Source organism: Rana temporaria, chromosome 8, assembly GCF_905171775.1.
Source record: "Rana temporaria chromosome 8, aRanTem1.1, whole genome shotgun sequence".
In the NCBI taxonomy this organism is placed as follows: domain Eukaryota; kingdom Metazoa; phylum Chordata; class Amphibia; order Anura; family Ranidae; genus Rana; species Rana temporaria.
In genome coordinates this window covers 33,097,976-33,118,493 of record NC_053496.1, presented here as the reverse complement: position 1 = coordinate 33,118,493, position 20,518 = coordinate 33,097,976, and the positions used below count along the sequence as shown (strand labels likewise).

Genomic DNA, 20,518 nt, shown 5'->3' with positions numbered 1-20,518 from the left:
GAAGTGAGCTCTGCTGGGCACTCCTGGATGGGGGTGACACTCATGGGTGTAGGAGGTGGGATGGATCTCCTGAATATAAGGGGAGAACTCTGCTGGGCATTCTTAGAAGTAAGGGGGGGGGGGCTCTGCCCTTCTAGATGTAAGGGAGGGGGCCCTGCCCTTCTAGATGTAAGGGGGGAGGCTCTGCACTTCTAGATGTAAGGGGGGGGGACTCTGCCCTTCTAGATGTAAGGGGGGGGACTCTTCCCTTCTAGATGTAAGGGGGGGGACTCTGCCCTTCTAGATGTAAGGGAGGGGACTCTTCCCTTCTAGATGTAAGGGGGGGGGGACTCTGCCCTTCTAGATGTAAGGGAGGGGACTCTTCCCTTCTAGATGTAAGGGGGGGGGACTCTGCCCTTCTAGATGTAAGGGGGGGACTCTGCCCTTCTAGATGTAAGGGGGGGACTCTGCCCTTCTAGATGTAAGGGGGGGGGGACTCTGCCCTTCTAGATGTAAGGGGGGGGGGACTCTGCCCTTCTAGATGTAAGGGGGGGGGACTCTGCCCTTCTAGATGTAAGGGGGGGGGACTCTGCCCTTCTAGATGTAAGGTGGGGGGGGCACGCTGCCCTTCTAGATGTAAGGGGGGGCTCTGCCCTTCTAGATGTAAGGTGGGGGGCACGCTGCCCTTCTATATGTAAGGGGGGGGACTCTGCCCTTCTATATGTAAGGTGGGGGGGCACGCTGCCCTTCTATATGTAAGGGGGGGGACTCTGCCCTTCTATATGTAAGGTGGGGGGGCACGCTGCCCTTCTATATGTAAGGGGGGGGACTCTGCCCTTCTATATGTAAGGTGGGGGGGGCACACTGCCCTTCTAGATGTAAGGGGGGGGGCTCTGCCCTTCTAGATGTAAGGTGGGGGGCACGCTGCCCTTCTAGATGTAAGGGGGGACTTATTCATTCATTTATAATACAGATTTTTTTTCAGCCCACAAATGTTAGTAAAATATACAATGTGCCTTCATACTGAAAAGCCTGGAGAGCTCTGATCCAGCTGATGGGATATAGAGGAATGATTTGCATAGCCCCACCCACTATCTTATAATGAGGACTATTTCAGGGATGAGACCCGTGAGAAGCGTCTGTCCTAGGACGCCGTTCCTGCGCTCCACATACTGTAGATTTTATGCAAATGGTCAAAATGAATATGCAGATTCAATTAGTAGAAGAGCCCCCCCCCCCCCCTCGGGGGACATTAGGAAGAAGTGGCTCTATATCATCTGAGGCCATTGAATTCACTGAATGCCCCCCTAGCCCCCACCCTTACCCCCCTCGCCCCCACCCTTGCCATCCTCGCCCCCACCCTTACCCCCTCGCCCCCACCCTTACCCCCCTCGCCCCCACCCTCGCCCCCCACCCTCGCCCCCACCCTTACCCCCCTCGCTCCCACCCTTGCCATCCTCGCCCCCACCCTTACCCCCCTCGCTCCCACCCTTGCCATCCTCGCCCCCACCCTTACCCCCCTCGCCCCCACCCTCGCCCCCCTCTCCCCCACCCCTTACCCCCCTCGCTCCCACCCTCGCCCCCACCCTTACCCTCCTCGCTCCCACCCTTGCCATCCTCGCCCCCACCCTTACCCCCCTCGCCCCCACCCTCGCCCCCCTCTCCCCCACCCTTACCCCCCTCGCTCCCACCCTCGCCCCCACCCTTACCCTCCTCGCTCCCACCCTTGCCATCCTCGCCCCCACCCTTACCCCCCTCGCCCCCACCCTTACTCCCCTCGCTCCCACCCTTGCCATCCTCGCCCCCACCCTTACCCCCCTCGCCCCCACCCTTACCCCCCTCTCTCCCACCCTCGCCCCCCTCTCCCCCACCCTTACCCCCCTCGCCCCCACCCTTACTCCCCTCGCTCCCACCCTTACTCCCCTCGCTCCCACCCTTGCCATCCTCGCTCCCACCCTTACCTAGGGTTGCCACCTCATCCCTTTAAAACCGAACACATATGAATTACACAGGTTCTGAGGCTAATTAAGGTGGTAATTAGACTCATTTGGTGCCTTACCTGCATTAAATTAGCCTCAGAACCTGTGTAATTCATATGTGTTCTGTTTTAAAGGGATGAGGTGGCAACCCTACCCTTACCCCCCTCGTCCCCACCCTCGCCCCATGTCACTCCCAGCAATCGTCATTCATCACACTGAAAGGTTTTCTATAAGCACAGACAAGACCCCCATTGACATGTAACCGCAACGTCTCTGAATGAAATTGAAATTATTGCAGCCTGTGTGTGATTGGAAGCAGATTGGATCAGATTGGAAGCAGATTGGATCAGATTAAAAGCAGATTGGATCAGATTGGGATCAGATTGGATCAGATTGGAAGCAGATTGGATCAGATTGGAAGCAGATTGGATCAGATTGGAAGAAGATTTGATCAGATTGGAAGCAGATTGGATCAGATTGGAAGAAGATTTAATCAGATTGGAAGAAGATTTGATCAGATTGGAAGAAGATTTGATCAGATTGGAAGCAGATTGGATCAGATTGGAAGCAGATTGGATCAGATTGGAAGAAGATTTGATCAGATTGGATCAGATTGGAAGAAGATTTGATCAGATTGGATCAGATTGGAAGAAGATTGGATCAGATTGGAAGAAGATTTGATCAGATTGGAAGCAGATTGGATCAGATTGGAAGCAGATTGGATCAGATTGGAAGCAGATTGGAAGCAGATTGGAGCAGATTGGAAGCAGATTGGATCAGATTGGAAGCAGATTGGAAGCAAATTGGAGCAGATTGGATCAGATTGGAAGCAGATTGGATCAGATTGGATCAGATTGGAAGCAGATTGGATCAGATTGGATCAGATTGGAAGCAGATTGGATCAGATTGGAAGCAGATTGGATCAGATTGGATCAGATTGGAAGCAGATTGGATCAGATTGGAAGAAGATTTGATCAGATTGGATCAGATTGGAAGAAGATTGGATCAGATTGGAAGCAGATTTGATCAGATTGGATCAGATTGGATCAGATTGGAAGCAGAGGTTGAGCGCAGTGGAGGCAGAATATTTAATGCTTGCACTGCAACCTTTCCTAATACAGACAGGAACACGCCGAGCACACAACGTTTGCAGGACCCCCGTCTCTCCCAACATATCGCAGACGCGCCCCCAACGCTGCCAAACCGAGGACTTTCCCAACGGGATTCTCCTGTCTGTGTGTCCCCTGCAGCCTCTGTCCATCCTTCCTCCTCCATCACTCATCGATTTACCAAAAAACAGCAAGTTCAGTAATGAGTGCCAGCTGTCCCAGCAATGTGACAGGAGTGGGCGGGGCTACTAATGAAGCGCGGACAGACGGACATCAGATGCTGCTGACAAATCGCATCTAAATGTACAATTCCAGGCAACACATTTTTACTAAATCCTATCACTTCATATATATTATTATTCAGTTCTATATAATTCACTGTAGCAAGATTCCAGAGGGCACCCCACAGGGTCACTGGGAAGGTACTTCCTGAAGGCCTTGTTATGTCCCTTTCTTTCTCCTCCAGTCATTAGGCTAGGTTTATATCTCTGAAGCTGGGGCACGCATGCAAAATCTCGCACATTCATGACCCGCGCTGCACTTTAGCAGGCACGTGGGAGGGGCTAATAACGGCACACCCGTGCATCAGCAACCTTGGTGCACTTTTGCGCATGCCAAATCACATGGTGCCGCAACGCCATATGATACAGGTCATCCGTTTAGAAACCTATACAGGTCATCAGTTCAGAGTGAACAGTTAATGATGGGATGTGGGGTTCCAGCACCTTGTACCTCTGGACCCTTTTACATTACACAACTCCCTGCACCTCTTTACATTACACAGCCCCCCACAGTTTTTTACATAGGCACCCCCCTAACAGTTCTGGACCCCCTGCATGTTAAACTGGGGGAAGACGTGACATGCAGCCCGCGGGCCGCCACGGCCCACCAGGCATTTGCCCGGTATGACCTATGGCCAGTCCGGGCCTGCTTAGCGCTCTAAATTGAGACAAGTACACATTATAGAGGGATATGCTTTGTTCCTATTTCATGCCTGAGGTGTAAAAACCACGGGCCATATTCTGAGAGAAGTTACGATGGAGTATCTCAGGATACTCCGTCGTATCTCTCTTTTTTGGCCCGCGTATCTATGCGAGTGATTCTTAGAATAATTTTCGCATAGATACACTTAAGATCCGCCATGTGTAAGGTACTTAAACTGTCGGATCTTAAATGTAATTACGCCGCCCGCCGCTAGATGGCATTTACGTGAAGGTCTCATTTGTTTATGCAAATGAGCCTGCTACGCCGATTCCCGAACGATTTCGCGTCGCGTACCCGTCGCTAACGTCGTTTGCGTAAGCGGAAACTTACTCCTGCTATATGAGGAGTAAGTTTCCGCATGTCCCACGTAGGCCATGTTACGGATAGCGTCGGGTCCGCGTCGTGTTTTTCTGTCGGCTACGTCGTTTCCCTAAGTCGTTCTTGAATACGACTTTACGTCAATGGCGCACACGTCGGCGTCATTGACGTTTTCCGCCGAGAACTGGAGCATGCGCACTGGGCTTTTTTAAGCCCGGCGCATGCGCAGTTACTTAGAATCGGGGGCGCGCTTAATTTGAATAGAAGCCGCCCCCTTGAAGATACGCATGGCTACGCCGGGCCATTTACACTCCGCCGCCCCAAACTACGGAGCAAGTGTTTGGGGAATACAGCACTTGCTCCTGTAGTTTGGGGCGGCGGAGTGTAAATGCCTTACGCGCCGCCCGCGGACATTTAGAGAGAATATGGGCCCACGTTATCTACCTGGGAGGCAGGAAGGAATGCCTAATTATGTGAACACTGTGATTGGCTGTCACAGTGGTCACCCATAATGGGCAATACCATGGCCACGATGGGCACAACTCTACAAGGGTCATGATATTGGAATCGGCCATGGGACAGCCTCATGTAGGTGTGATGGTCAGGTGTCCATATAATGTATGGAATATGTTGCCCCCCCCCCCCCCAATATATATATAAAGAATTAAAAACTTGATACCAAAACTCGGTTTATAATACATTGACAAGCTTTGATATAAGGTAGTATTTCCGTAAGCCGATCTCTTCCCTGCGCATTTCACAAAATGAAATCCAGACAAACGCACGCCTCGGGAACGCGGGACCCTCGGGGTGTCGAAAATTCCAAATGAAACCTTTTCTTTTTACAGCGAGAAAGAGCCCATTATATCCATCTTTCCCTGCATGCCCCTCTCCAGCGCTGTCACAGCAAATCAGAAGAGATAGCCCGCGTGTGCGATATTTATAGCGGTGACAAAGCTGCGGTCCCACAAGTGCATGTAGAACAAGGCGCAGCTCAAATAATAAGAGGAAAAACACAACGCGGAGGTGCTAAATATTTAAACAGGTGATAGCGCTGGCTTTTTTTTTCTTTTCCCCAGCAAGCGGCACGTCATAAAGCTCGGCTCCTGTTCCTGGATCTCCGGGACAGCCGGGGAAAATCCCACAGAGAGCCATTCAGAAATAATAAAGGATGACACTTTCCGCATGGAGTGTTCCTCTCCGGTCTTGTATTTGTTCTGGCAGCAGTCTAGGAGCTGGAACGGATCCATGTGTAGAATACGAAGGAGGCCGAACGGTGCTTGGGATGGTAGTGTCCCCCCCGGTGTCCAGTCACTACTATATGTCAGTTAGTAAAAAATGACTAAGCCCTGAGGAGTGAGACGAAACGCGTCCGTGGTTGTGATTTACCGGAGACATGTAGGCTGAAGCTGCTCCTTACCATTTGACGGCACGGGTTAGTTGGGCAGTGATCCTATAGACATATATAGATAGTAACAAAATAAATAAATTCTATATACAGGATTCTAATGCCGCATACACACGATCGGAATTTCCGACAAGAAAAGTTTGATGTGAGCCTTTGGTCGAAAATTCCAACCGTGTGTAGGCCCCATCTGACATTTTCTGACGGAATCTCCGACAGCAAAAATTTGAGAGCTGCTTCTCAAATTTTCCGACGGCACAAGATCTTGTCGGAAATTCCGACAAGCAAAAATCCTACGCATGCGCGGAATCGTTGAACTTCATTTTTCTCGGCTCGTTGTAGTGTTTTACGTCACCGTGTTCTTGACGGCCGGAATTTCCGACAACATTTGTGTGACCGTGTGTATGCAAGACAAGTTTGAGCCAACATTCCATCGGAAAAAAAAAACTACGTTTTTCTTGTCGGAAATTCTGATCGTGTGTACGCGGCATAAGACGTATTTTTGTCTTTACCCCTCAAATGTCCCCTACATGGGCAAAGCACAGGTTCTCTTTAACGCCTGCCCCAGCAACACATTTCCCTGTGACAACAGTGCTATCAGACCCCAGCTACTTTCACCAATACCAGACAAACAGCTGGTCAGCTATCCCACTGCTGCCACCAATATTGAAAACAGGGGGGGGGGGTCAGATCCCACCGTCCTGCCACCAAATCTGAAGAATGGGGCTAGAGGGACAAAGGAGGCCCGACCGACACATGAGCTATCACTGTACATTGCGCATCCTTAAAAATCAACCAGCACGCTGGCAGATTGTTGCAAGAACTCCAAGTTCCCCAGTCTAGAGATGGGTAACACCCATACAACACCCCCATTGCTCAGTTCAGCCAACAGAAGCAAAGAAATATAGCTAGATTCAGAGACGTTTACGCCGGCGTAACTCTGAATCTACGCCGTCGTAAATTTAAGCGTATTCTGGAAACCAGATACGCTTAAATTAGGCTAAGATACGAGCGGCGTAAGTCTCCTACGCCGTTGTATCTTAGGGTGCGTATTTACGCTGGCCGCTAGGTGGCGCTTCCGTTGATTTCGGCGTAGAATATGCAAATGAGCTAGATACGCCGATTCAGAAACGTACGCAGATTTTTTTACGTCGTTTACGTAAGGCTTTTTCCGGCGTAAAGTTAGTCGAACAAAAAGCTGGCCTAGCCAATGTTAAGTATGGACGTCGTTCCCACGTCGAATTTTGAAATTTTTACGTCGTTTGCGTAAGTCGTCCGTGAATGGGGCTGGACGTAATTTACGTTCACGTCGAAAACCAATACGTCCTTGCGGCGTACTTTGGAGCAATGCACACTGGGATATGTCCACGGGCGGCGCATGCGCCGTTCGTTAAAAACGTCAATCACGTCAGGTCACGAATCATTTACATAAAACATCGCACCGCACAGAATCGTATGTGATTTGCACAGGAATGCAATGCAATTTCTGTGCGAATCACATGAGATGTGACAACGTGAAACGAGGCAACTTCACCATCACCCTAATTCTAAATATTTACATAATGTTGACAGGCAGTGCATAGACTTTTAAACACGGCCCTCACTGACCTTTCTAGCTGCAGGTACTGTGTAGCAATTCATTGCCACTAGGTGGCTCTATCATAGAAAATATGTGTCACACGTCACACAATATTATTCAAGTAAAGTTACTGACAGGTCCACTTTATCCAGAAATGTAAAAATGCCCTCCGGGAACCCATAATGCATTGTGTGTGATCCTTCCCTGCAACTAGCATTGTGCTCCAGAATCAGTCAACAGCAGAACAAGATTTAAAGCTGCGACAACCATTCCAAAGTTACACGGCAACATTGCAAAACAGTTTCAAGGGTCAACTTGCTGCTGAGGTTCTATACGCACACAGTATTCACAGTCTGTCCCAGAGCAGCATGAACTACAACACACAATTACAACATGGCAGAGAAGTTGAACGGCAAACGCTTCTTTGCGTTGTATCAATCGGTATTCCGATAAATCGCACTCTGCGACACCCACAGAAAATGTATAGGGAAATGTTGGTGAAGGCAATTCGGAATCCATGTGAAAACAATAAAGTTAGTCAGAAACAAGTGACAGCTTAATAATATCTCCGCTGACCCTCGCGGGTCCCCTTACCTGTCAGGCTGGTCTCCATTTTGAAGATGTCGGAGAGTCGGGTGTTGACGGGTTCATATGGAGAGTTTTCCAGCAGCTCATTCCCTGCAGGAGATAAAACGCCAAGAATCAGATTGTGATGTCAGACAGTCCACCTCTCCAACCAGCTACTAAGATCCCAGTCACATAGACAGTGATTGGTGTTCTGTCCTTCAGACCTGACCCTATGGTGATGGACCTCTAATCCTAAACCTAACCTTAACCTAGCCTCCTAAACATAACCCTAAGGGCATAGGTGTGCGCAGTCTATTCCATTAGGGTGTGCACCCAAAAGTTCAAACACACACTACTGATCACTCACGATGTTCATTCATAAAGGGAAGGGGATGGTCAATTACATATTTACAGGCCCCTTCCTCCACTCATCCTAAAACATCCTTGCAGCAACAGCTGGCGGGAGAGGAGGGAAGCTGGTAGCACTGCAGGGGGAAGGAGGGAGCCAGGGAAGTAGGGAGAATCTGTGCTGTAAAGGGTGATTAGGGTGTGCCTGGGCACACCTGGCACACCCTGTGCGCACGCCTATGCCTTAAGGACATAACCTCAACCATGCCATGACCTATAATGATGGACCCAAACCATAATCTTAAACCTAACCTCCTAAAGTTAATCCTCATGCCATAACCCTAAACAGTCCATGACCTATGGTTATGGACCCTAACCATAATCTTAACCCTAACCTCATAAACATAACCCTAATGCCGCGTACACACGATCATTTTTCGGCATGAAAAAAAAACTTTGTTTTTCCAAACTTATCATTAAAACGACGTTGCCCACACACCATCGTTTTAAAAAATGCTCTAGCAAAGCGCGGTGACGTACAACACGTACGACGGCACTATAAAGGGGAAGTTCCATGCGGATGACGCCACCCTTGGGGCTGCTTTAGCTGATTCCGTGTTAGTAAAAGACGATTTGCGCTTTTCTGTCTGTTACAGCGTGATGAATATGCTTACTCCATTACGAACGGTAGTTTTACCAGGATGAGCGTCTTATAACTTGCTTCTGAGCATGCGTGGGTTTTTAACGTCGTGTTAGCCCACACACGATCATTTTTTACAACCCGAAAAACGTCATTAAAAAATGCAGCATGTTCGAAAAAAAAAAAAATTGTCCTTTTTCAGAACCCGAAAAATGATGTGAAGCCCACACACGATCATTTTAAATGACATTTTTTAAAAACTTTTTTTTTTCATGCCGAAAAATGATCGTGTGTACGCGGTAAAAGGATCTAACCACAACCATGTCATGGTTTATCATGATGGACCTGAACCATAATTCTAAACCGAACCTTCTAAGCATAACCCTAAGGACGTAATGCTTACCAGGTCATGGCCTATAGTAGTGGTAGTGGGCCCTTATCTAATCCTAAACCTAACCTCCCAAGATTAACCTTAAGGTCCTAACCTTAATCAGATTATGGTTTATAGTGGTGGACCCTAAACATGATCTTAAACCTAACCTCCTGAACATAAACCTAAAGATGTAACCCCAACCATGTCATGACCTATAATGATGGACTGTAACCATAATCTTAAACCTAACCTCCTAAAGTTAATCCTCATGCCCTAACCATAAACAGTTCATGAACTATGGTGATGCACCCTAACCATAATCTTAAACCTAACCTCTTAAACATAACCCTAAGGACGTAACCCCAACCATGCCGTGCCCTATAGTGATGGACCTGAACCATAATCTTAAACCGAACCTTCTAAGCATAACCCTAAGGATGCAAAGCTTACCAAGTCATGACCTATAGTAGTGGGCCGGGGGCCCTTATCTAATCTTAAACCTAACCTCCCAAGCCTAATCATAAGGCCCTAACCTTAAACAGATTATGGTTTATAGTGGTGGACCCTAAACAATATCTTAAACCTAACCTCCTGAACATAAACCTAAAGATGTAACCCTAACCAGGTCATAGACTATAATGATGGACCCTAACCATAATCTTAAACCTAACCTCCTGAACATAACCCTAAGGATGTAACCCTAACCATGTCATGACCTATAATGATGGACTGTAACCATAATCTTAAACCTAACCTCCTAAAGTTAATCCTCATGCCCTAACCATAAACAGTTCATGAACTATGGTGATGGACCCTAACCATAATCTTAAACCTAACCTCTTAAACATAACCCTAAGGACGAAACCCCAAGCATGCCGTGCCTTATAGTAATGGATCTGAACCATAATCTTAAACCAAACCTTCTAAGCATATACCCTAAGGATGTAAAGCTTACCAAGTCATGACCTATAGTAATGGGCCGGGCCCTTATCTAATCTTAAACCTAACCTCCCAAGCTTAATCATAAGGCCCTAACCTTAACAGATTATGGTTTATAGTGGTGGGCCCTAACCATTATCTTAAACCTAACCTCCTTAACATAACCCTAAGGATGTAACTCTATCCAGGTCATGACCTATAATGATGGACCCTAACCATTATCTTAAACCTAACCTCCTGAACATAAACCTAAGGATGTAACCCTAACCAGGTCATGACCTATAAGGATGGACCCTAACCATAATCTTAAACCTAACCTCCTGAACATAAACCTAAGGATGTAACCCTAACCAGGTCATAGCCTATAGTAGTGGACCCTAACCATTATCTTAAACCTAACCTCCTGAACATAAACCTAAGGATGTAACCCTAACCAGGTCATGACCTATAATGATGGACCCTAACTATAATCTTAAACCTAACCTCCTGAACATAAACTTAAGGATCTAACCCTAACCAGGTCATGACCTATAATGATGGACCCTAACCATAATCTTAAACCTAACCTCCTGAACATAAACCTAAGGATGTAACCCTAACCAGGTCATAGCCTATAGTAGTGGACCCTAACCACAGTCCCAAACCTAACCTTAAGGCCAGACCTATGGTGATGGACCCTAAATCTAATCCTAAATCTAATACAGTTTAACCTTGGTTTACGAGTAACGCAAATTTTTTTTTAAAATCCTGACTCGGTTTGTCTGTTGACAAGCAGAATTAATGCTAATTGGGTGTGCACAGGGCCGGATTAACAATGGGGCTGATGGAGCTGCAGCTCCAGGCCCCTTTCTCAAGATAGGCCCATTTGCCCAAAAAAAAAAAAAAAAAATTATTATATTTTTTTTTTTAAGAATTTTTTTTTTTTAAGATCGAATTTGGGGGGTTGTAGCTCGATGACCAGAGGTCACAGAAACCCTACATTTGGGGGTAGGCATGGGAAGAGCTACCCCACAACTGGTTAAAATATGGGACGGCTATCATTTATGGTTCCGGAGATACGGGCCTGCTTGCACAGCCTGTCAGAAGCTACATTCAGAGCGGCCAATATAAATACAAGCTGACACACTACAGCAGACTGATAGGATCACAGGGCTTATAATAATTATTTGTATATTACTCATGGTAATTAACCCCTTGCCACCCAGGCCAATTCTGACACTTCTCTACTACATGTAAAAATCATCATTTGTTTTTTTTCTAGAAAATTACTCTATGGTGGTCTTTGCACTTTTTATGTTGCACGGTATAGAGCTGCACGATTCTGGCTAAAATGAGAATTGCAATTTTTTTGCTTAGAAGATAGATCACGATTCTCTCACGATTGTTGCGGCGTAACATCATCTTTCACATTAAAACAAAAAAAAATGGGCTAACTTCACTGTTTTGTTTTTATGGTTTTTATTATTCATTGAAGTGGGAAAATGCAGTGTGACATAAAATATTGCAGCAATTGCCATTGTATTCCCTAGAGTCTCTGCTAAAATATATATATAATGTTTGGCAGTTCCAAGTAATTTTCTAGCAAATAATATTGCTTTCTAACTTAAGAAACAAGTGTTGGACTTTAAGTGGTTAAATTTAGTTACAATGTTAGTAAGTTACAATGTTTCATTTTGTTTACAAACTTCGCAGACTGCCCAGATTTGTTCTTTACACACAGAAGTGTATCCCTTTGATCTAAGAAGGAAGTGTCAGTTACAATGTTTCCTGTTAAAAACTTGGCAGACTGCCCAGATATTTTCTTTTGACAGCTGAAAGTCTCTCCACTTGTTATATGAAAGAATCAGCAAACTCTGCATTGAAGATCGTCAGGGGGGTTGAATCGAGATCACGATTTTTTTAACGATTAATTGTGCAGCTCTAGCACGGTATTTGCGCAGCAATTTTTCAAACATGTTTTTTTGGAAAAAAATGTTTCATTCATTAAAAAAACAGTTAGTTAGTTAAGTTAGCACAATTTTTTTTGGTATCCTAAGTGATGCTTTACATTTTTTTTAGGTTACATGTTTAGAGTTACAGAGGAGGTCTAGTACTAGAATTATTGTTCTCGCTCTAACGATCGTGGCGTATGTAACCTGTGTGTATCTGGCTCTGATACTACCAGTGCCTACCCAGCCACTGACTAGTATCTCTCCCCAGCCTGTCCCCACACACCCTCTCACCTGCTGACCTGTGGATGGGGGAATCACTCCTGCAGTGTTATTGTGTTCTGCCAGTGAGTACAATGATCAGTGTTGCTAACTTTAGCTGGCAGCACTGATTGTTTTAAGAAAAAAAAACAGGCTGGTTGTACTCAAGTTGATTAATAGATTGACTTGTGTAAAACCAGCTAGCCCATAAATAGATTGACTATGGCTGGTCTCTGCATAATTGGCGTAATTTCAATCCATGTATGACCCGCTTAACCACTACTCAGTCCCTAAATATCCTTCCACTCCTGTACATAGTGCTCACTGTCATACTCTCCACACTCCTCTCCTGTACATAGTGCCCACTGTCATACTCTCCACACTTCTCTCCTATACATAGTACCCACTGTCATACCCTACACATTCCTCTCCTGTACATAGTGCCCACTGTCATACCCTCCACACTCCTCTCCTATACATAGCGCCCACTGTCATACCCTTCACACTCCTCTCCTGTACATAGTGCCTGCTGTCATACACTTCTCTCCTGTACTTAGTGCCCACTGTCACACGCTCCACACTCCTCTCCTGTACATACTGCTCACTGTCATACCCTCCACACTCCTCTCCTATACATAGCGCCCACTGTCATACCCTTCACACTCCTCTCCTGTACATAGTGCCTGCTGTCATACACTTCTCTCCTGTACTTAGTGCCCACTGTCGCACCCTCCACACTCCTCTCCTGTACATACTGCTCACTGTCATACCCTCCACACTCCTCTCCTATACATAGTGCCCACTGTCATACCCTCCACACTCCTCTCCTATACATAGTGTTCACGGTCATACCCTCCACACTCCTCTCCTATACATAGAGCCCACTATCATACCGTCTACATTCCTCTCCTGTACATACTGCCCACTGTCATACCCTCCACACTCCTCTCCTATACATAGAGCCCACTATCATACCGTCTACATTCCTCTCCTGTACATACTGCCCACTGTCATACCCTCCACACTCCTCTCCTGTACATACTGCCCCATCATACCCTCCACACTTCTCTCTGGTACGTACTACCCTCTGTCATACCCCCTCACTCTTCCTGTACATACTGCCCATTGTCATACCCTTCACACTCCTCTCCTGTACATAGTGCTTTTTTCCGTACCCTTTGTACTCCTCTCCTGTACATAGTGCCCACTGTTAGACCCTCCACATTCCTCTCCCTCACCTGCACATACTTCCCACTTATATACCGTCCATACTCCTCCCCTATGTTGCTTACCTACAAAAACAGTTCTTTAAAATTATACTGAATATCCTCAATGTTACCAGCTCTAGAATGGACACACTTTTGTTAGTTCAACTAAAGGAAATATCAGTTCTCATATTTGTTCTGCCCCATTATTAGTACTCATTTAATTTTGTGATTACTACTATGATGTATAGAGGAACATCGGGGATCTCAGCTACTCTAAATATAGCACTTATATAAAAAAGTGGCCCTGAAAATATTTTTTAAATGTTGGCAACTGTGCACTTAGGCACTGCCCAAGGGCCACCGTCCACCGGGTCAGTAGGGGGCCCCATGAGAGGCTCCTGGGATCCTGTGATAATAAAGCGGTAGTAAACTTTCCTGACATTACTACTTTTTAGAGGCCCTGGGGTAGGTTATGCCACAATGTACAAGTATGCACAGCATATTAGCACATTAGTGTACACTTCAATTTTCAGACTGAGCCCTCCAGTGCTGCGGTGAATCAGGCGGGGCCTGGACACTTCCATCTTCACCCGGTCTTCCTTCTGGGTTTTGTGCCTTTGGTCACTTGCCTTGGCTGCGCTGCGTTCATGTCATTCCCACGCATTTATTTATTATTTATTACACCCCATTCACACCTCCGCGACAAAACGCCCGACGCCGGCCGCTCGTGCCGCTGGAGGGGAGAATTCCCATTGCTGTCTATGAGATGGTTCACATCTCATAGACACCGTACACCTGCGGCATGAAAAAAAGTCCCGGACCCTTTTTTTCAGGCGGCATTGGCGTTCGGCCATACAAAGCAATAGGAAGGATTTGTAAAAAAAAAGTTACACTATTCGCGGCAAAATACGCCGCGTATGCGGCGTTACTTGTCGCGGAGGTGTGAATGCAGCCTAAAAGGCCCCACCAAAATCCTCAGCACCAGGCCCATGATGTTCTTAATCTGGCCCTGGGTGTGCAGTACCGCATTTGGCCAGAGGTGCGGGGGCGTTGGTGACACTTGGAACGGTTCTGAGCCATTGAGAAATACTCCATTCCAGAGTGTTTCCATTGACTGCTATGGGGAAACGCGCTTTGCTATGCTAGTGCTTTCGATTACAAGCATTCTCCTGGAACGGATTATGCTCGTAATAAAAGTCTCCACTATATTCTAAACCTAGCTAGCGGAACTCTCGCACAGCTGTACAGGCTTCTCTCTTGTACTGCAATGGTTTACTCTGATCCAACTGCACACTGTGAGCTTCTCCCCCAGGAGCCGGCGCACTGCTTGTATTAGGACTGAGGGGTCTTTGGAGAAGTACTGAAACAGGGGGCGGTGACGTTTTCAGGAAGTACAGCAACCTGCTGGCCCCGCCCACCAGTCATGATCTGCCTGCATTGTACAGAGAAGCACAGAGACCCAGGGATGACATCACTGAGCCTAAAATAAGGTATTTCATGAACATTGAAAGGCTTTATTTAAAAAATTAAAAAATCATTAGCTTGTTGATGAGAGGGGAAAGAAGGGGAACCAGGAGAGGCAAAATATCGGCAAAAACAGCACACAGAGCAAACAAAATAACATCCAGTCCAGGTTTATAGCTACTGATGTGTGGTGTGTATGGGGGGGAGGGGGAGTCAGTTGTTCTTTCTGTAGTAGCTACGGGGCAGATCAACAAAAGAATTACGCAGGCGTATCTCTTGATACGCCGCGTAATTTCAAATTTTGCGCGTGGTATCTTTGTTTTGTATCTACAAATCAAAGATACGACTGCATCTCGGATCGATCCGACAGGCGTACGTCTTAGTACGCCGTCGGAAGTTAGGTGCATTTTTTCGGCGGCCGCTAGGTGGCGTTTCCGCCAATTTCCGCGTCGAGTATGCAAATTAGCTAGTTACGGCGATCCACGAACGTACGTCCGGCGCATTTTTTTACGTCGTTTGCGTTCGGCTTTTTCCGGCGTATAGTTACCCCTGCTATATGGTGGCGTACTCAATGTTAAGTATGGCCGTCGTTCCCGCCACGCATTTTGAATTTTTTACGTTTTTTGCGTAAGTCGTTTGCGAATAGGGATTTGCGTAGAATGACGTCACCGTCGTAAGCATTGGCTTGTTCCGGTTTAATTTCGAGCATGCGCATTGGGATACCCCTACGGACGGGGGGGTATCCCAATGCGCCGTTCAAAAAAAAACGTTGTTTACGTCGGGTCATGACGTATTTACATAAAACACGCCCCCATCACATCCATTTGAATTCCGCGCCCTTACGCCGCCAAAGATACACTACGGCGCCGTAACTAACGGTGCAAATTCTTTGAGCATTCCAAAAAAAAAAGTAAGTTACGGCGGAGTAGTGTATCTTAGCTACGCTACGCCCGGCGGAATAAAGCGCCGCTGTACGTGGATCTGGCCCTACGTATCTGTCCATTAGCCTGCACTGCGGGGGCTGTGTGTGGTGAGATTTGGCCGGCGGTGGGGCACAGATTGCTGTGTGTGTCGGGGATTGTACCGTCTTCTGTTACACAATGTAAACATGTCTGCCGCATCGACTGCAAGCTAAATGTATTGATCCTGTATAGAGAGAGGACTGGATCATGAAAGTGCAGAAGTCTCTCTTCTATCCCAAGATGAGTCCTGATCAATGCTGCAAATTGATGCTTGTACTGGCCGGGGGGAGGCAGGGGTGGGGGGGGCTTTTTCATCAGTAACCTGCAATACGTGACTATCACCCTGATAAAGAAGAACTCTCGGATGATCAATTATTGTCTAAGAGTCCTGTGTATTCTTCCTGGAATCTCGTGTGCTTAGTGCAGAGGCGGCTCTAGGCTTTGTGAGGCCTTAGGCAAAACTTAACATGGGGCCCCACTCACACCCATGATGGGAAAAATAATTCAAGGACAAGAGCCTCTTCCCCACAACCCTGGCCGGTGGTTGTGGGGGTCTGCCGGCATGGGGCTTATCGGAATCTGGAAGCCCCCTTTAACAAAGTGGCCCACAGATCCTGCTCTTTAATAACTAAGGGGTGGGGGTCACCCAATGATGTCACCTGGTGAACCCGCCCCTTGTGACGTCATTGACTGAGAGCATGCTGGGTCATTGACGCCACAAGGGGTGGTGTCACTGATATTCACTGGTTGTTAGGGATGCTGGTGGCCCTGCTCCTGAGCTCTTAACGCTGCCTGAGCACAGCAGCGTTAAGGTCCCCTGTCCCTCAAAACTGGGGTAATGCATTGGGTAAATTAGGAGACCGCGAGGCCCCTGTGAGTGCGAGGCCTAAGCCGACTGCCTAATTTTCCTAATTAAAGAGCCGCCTCTGGCTTAGTGTATCTCTGTGCAGTAATCCAGTGTGAGACTTTTCCTGTAATAAAGACCACTCACTTCTGCTCTCTCTCCTTGTGCAGGGTGACTGGTCTTGTCTCCGCCCCCTCCTGTAGTTTTCTGCAGGCAGCCTGCAGTGGGTGGAGCCTGCAGGCCCCTCCCACAGCTCTGCTCTCTGCACCGGTTATGTACAGCACAGTGATGATGTCACTACCATAGGTCTGTGCCTGGGAACACCCTAATCATTATGTGCAGTGTTGATTCCCCCAACTGCCCAGGCTTCCCCCTGTGTCGCCCCCCTGCAGTCAGGGCAGCCATCACAAATTTTGGGGCCCCTTACACAGCTTTAGGCAGGGCCCCCCTGGGGGGGTTGCTGACGAAAAACCAAGTGTAATCGCTTCTCTCCTGATGCGAGATAATAAGCGGGGGCCTGGGGACCATCAGGCCCCTTATAGTTTAATGGAAAAAAAAAGGGAGGGGGGCCAGCCGGGCCTGAAAGGGGCCCTGAGGACCATCGGACTCCTTACAGATATGATACAAAAAAAAACAAATACAAAAAAAATGGGAGGGGGGCCAGCCGGGCCCCTTACAGATGTAAGGTGTAATGCCTGTACCCCCCTGATGGCGGCCCTGCAGTGTTGCTGGCCTCCCCCTCTCCACTCCCCCCACCTGCTGCAAAGGGGGGTATTTTAGGATGAAGAGTGGTGGAGGGGGCAAGTAAATATGTGAAGTCGCTCAGCACAGACCCGATAGAACACCTTTGGGAAGAATTAGTGACTGAGAGCCAGGCCTTCTTGTCCAACATCAGTGCCTGACCTCACAAATGCGCATCTGACAAACATTCCCATAGACACACTCCTAAACCTTGTGGACAGTCTTCCCAGAAGAGTTGAAGCTGTTATAGCTGCAAAAGGTGGGCCAACTCAGTATTAAACCCTACGGACTAAGACTGGGATGCCATTAAAGTTCATGTGTGTACAGGGGCAGACTGACTATTCGGGCACTGCCTGAGGGCCCCATGCCACTAGGGGGCCCCATCAGGGTTGCCAGGCTCAGTAAAACCAGGGACAGTATGTAAAAATTAGGGTTGTCCCGATACCGATACCAGTATCGGTATCGGGACCGATACCGAGTATTTGCGGGAGTACTTGTACTCCCTCAAATACCCCCCGATGCCTAAATAGAATACTTGCCCCCCCCCCGCCGCCGCCGTCGTATATCGCAAAGCCGCCGCCGCTGCCCCGTTAATCACTGTGCGGGGAACATTAGAGTCAGCTTTCGTTTGAATAGCTGTTTTCCCTGCCGCGCATAGACACTCCCCCTTGCTCGGGATTGGACGGATCTGTCCAATCGCGAGCAAGGGGGAGTGTCTCTATACACAGCGCGGCAGGGAAAACAGCTTATTCAAACGAAAGCTGACTGTAATGTTCCCCGCGTGGTGATTAATGCGGTGGCGGCATCATTTAGGTACGGGGGACGTGGCTGCATGTGTGGGGGACATGGCTGCAATATGTTTGGTGACATGGCTGCGTATATGGGGGACATGGCTGCGTATATGGGGGACATGGCTGCAATATGTTTGGGGACATGGCAGCAATATGTTTGGGGACATGGCTGCAATATGTTTGGGGACATGGCTGCATATGTTTGGGGACATGGCTGCATATGTTTGGGGACATGGCTGCATATGTTTGGGGACATGGCTGCATATGTTTGGGGACATGGCTGCAATATGTTTGGGGACATGGTTGCAATATGTTTGGGGACATGGCTGCATATGTTTGGGGACATGGCTGCATATGTTTGGGGACATGGCTGCATATGTTTGGGGACATGGCTGCAATATGTTTGGGGACATGGTTGCAATATGTTTGGGGACATGGTTGCGTATATGGGGGACATGGCTGCAATATGTTTGGGGACATGGCTGCAATATGTTTGGGGACATGGCTGGATATGTTTGGGGACATGGCTGCATATGTTTGGGGACATGGCTGCATATGTTTGGGGACATGGCTGCATATGTGGGGGACATGGTTGCATATGTGGGGGACATGGCTGCATATGTGGGGGGACATGGCTGCATATGTGGGGGGACATGGCTGCATTTGGGGACACATTTAAAAAAAAGAATCGGTATTCGGTATCGGCAAGTACATAAAAAAAAGTATCGGTACTTGTACTCAGTCCTAAAAAAGTGGTATCGGGACAACCCTAGTAAAAATCTGTGTTTTTTTTTACATCTGTGCCTGAAATGTCCGAAACCGGCATGTTTTTGATGTTAAAATCCTGAGATCTTAGCTGCTCCACCTCTGCACTGCCTCCTGGCGTGGTGGCCCATAATCTTCTATTGCCCAGGAGCCCAATGGGTTGTCAGTCCGCCCCTGTGTGTGTGTGCGTGTAAAGGCAGGCGTCCCAATACTTTTGACAATATAGTGTACATTAAATCTAGGCATGCTTAGCACTTGAGCATTAATTGATTTCAATGGGCAGAATAAATTATTATTCCAATTAAATGAATGCCCAAGCGATTGACATGCGTTTAAAAGTCATCAAGTTTTTTTTCTTGCCAGGTAGAAAGGCGTATCGGAGAGAGATAGTAAACTGCCCACTGCGCATGAGGCCTGAGAAACTAGAAACAAAAAAAAAAACCTTTGTTTAAAATGAAAAGAAAAAAGTAAACTTTTCCTTGTCCCGGGGAAATTTGCCACGTGAACCTGCCACCCGATGGGCGTTTAGCAGCAAACAAAGCAGTATGATAGAAATGGTTAAGCTGGCATGGCTGAATGTAGCATATGTGGCCCCTGGGCATGAGGAGCCCGGGCCCCCCCCCCCCTCCCCCATTCTGAGCCCAGCTGAGACAAAGCCGGGAGATTAGAGTCTTCCTCGAGGATCTTCCACCAGACAAAGGAGACTTTACAGACATGATGGATGGACTCCCAGGCCGGGGAAGCTTCTGGCAAACTTTCTTCAATGCTCTTTTTGTAGGAGAAAAAAAAAATGGAAACAAAAGGGGCCGTCCTGCGAGGGAGCGGGGCCAAATAGACTGACTTCATTGAGTAATGACATCAATAAGGAGAGGTAATTTACTGGCTTCTCCAAGGAAATGGATCTTCCAGTACAATAGCGTACAATAGCGCAGATGCGGCTCGGGGGTTTGGCACGTCGTCGGCTTGCCATAGATCAGCTGCGGAGGGTGGTGGTCTGCGTCTCGCCCCCCCGGCGCCGAGCATTAGATTGTCATAACAAAGACACCTGCAGCTGACGTTTTCCAAGACCCCCTCGTCTGCTGCTTGTCCTGGCTGGGGGGATACGGACTTATATGGAGATGTGAAGACGGGGCCCCTTATATGTCCAGATATCAGAGCGACGGGAATCACAGGAGTTTCATTGGGGAAGATTGTAGACAGGGGTGTCAAACTCAATCTCATTGTGGGCCGCATCAGCATTAGGATTGCCCTCAAAAGGGCCGGTTGTATCTGTAAGATTAGATGCCCAGCGCATCCCCTCCCCTTACATTAGATGTCAAGAGTCACCCCACCTG

The 20,518-nt window shown here is 47.7% G+C and overlaps 1 protein-coding gene across 2 annotated transcripts in view; it reads right to left on the bottom strand.

Annotated features, from left to right (window-relative positions):
* The window catches only part of GFRA1 (GDNF family receptor alpha 1), a 213,485-nt gene that overhangs the window by 153,581 nt on the left and 39,386 nt on the right, over positions 1–20,518 (bottom strand). For both annotated transcript variants that reach the window (XM_040361534.1, XM_040361532.1), the window contains exon 3: positions 7,948–8,031. In XM_040361534.1, coding sequence (XP_040217468.1) covers positions 7,948–8,031 — 84 coding nt within the window. The remainder of the gene's footprint in view (positions 1–7,947; positions 8,032–20,518) is intronic.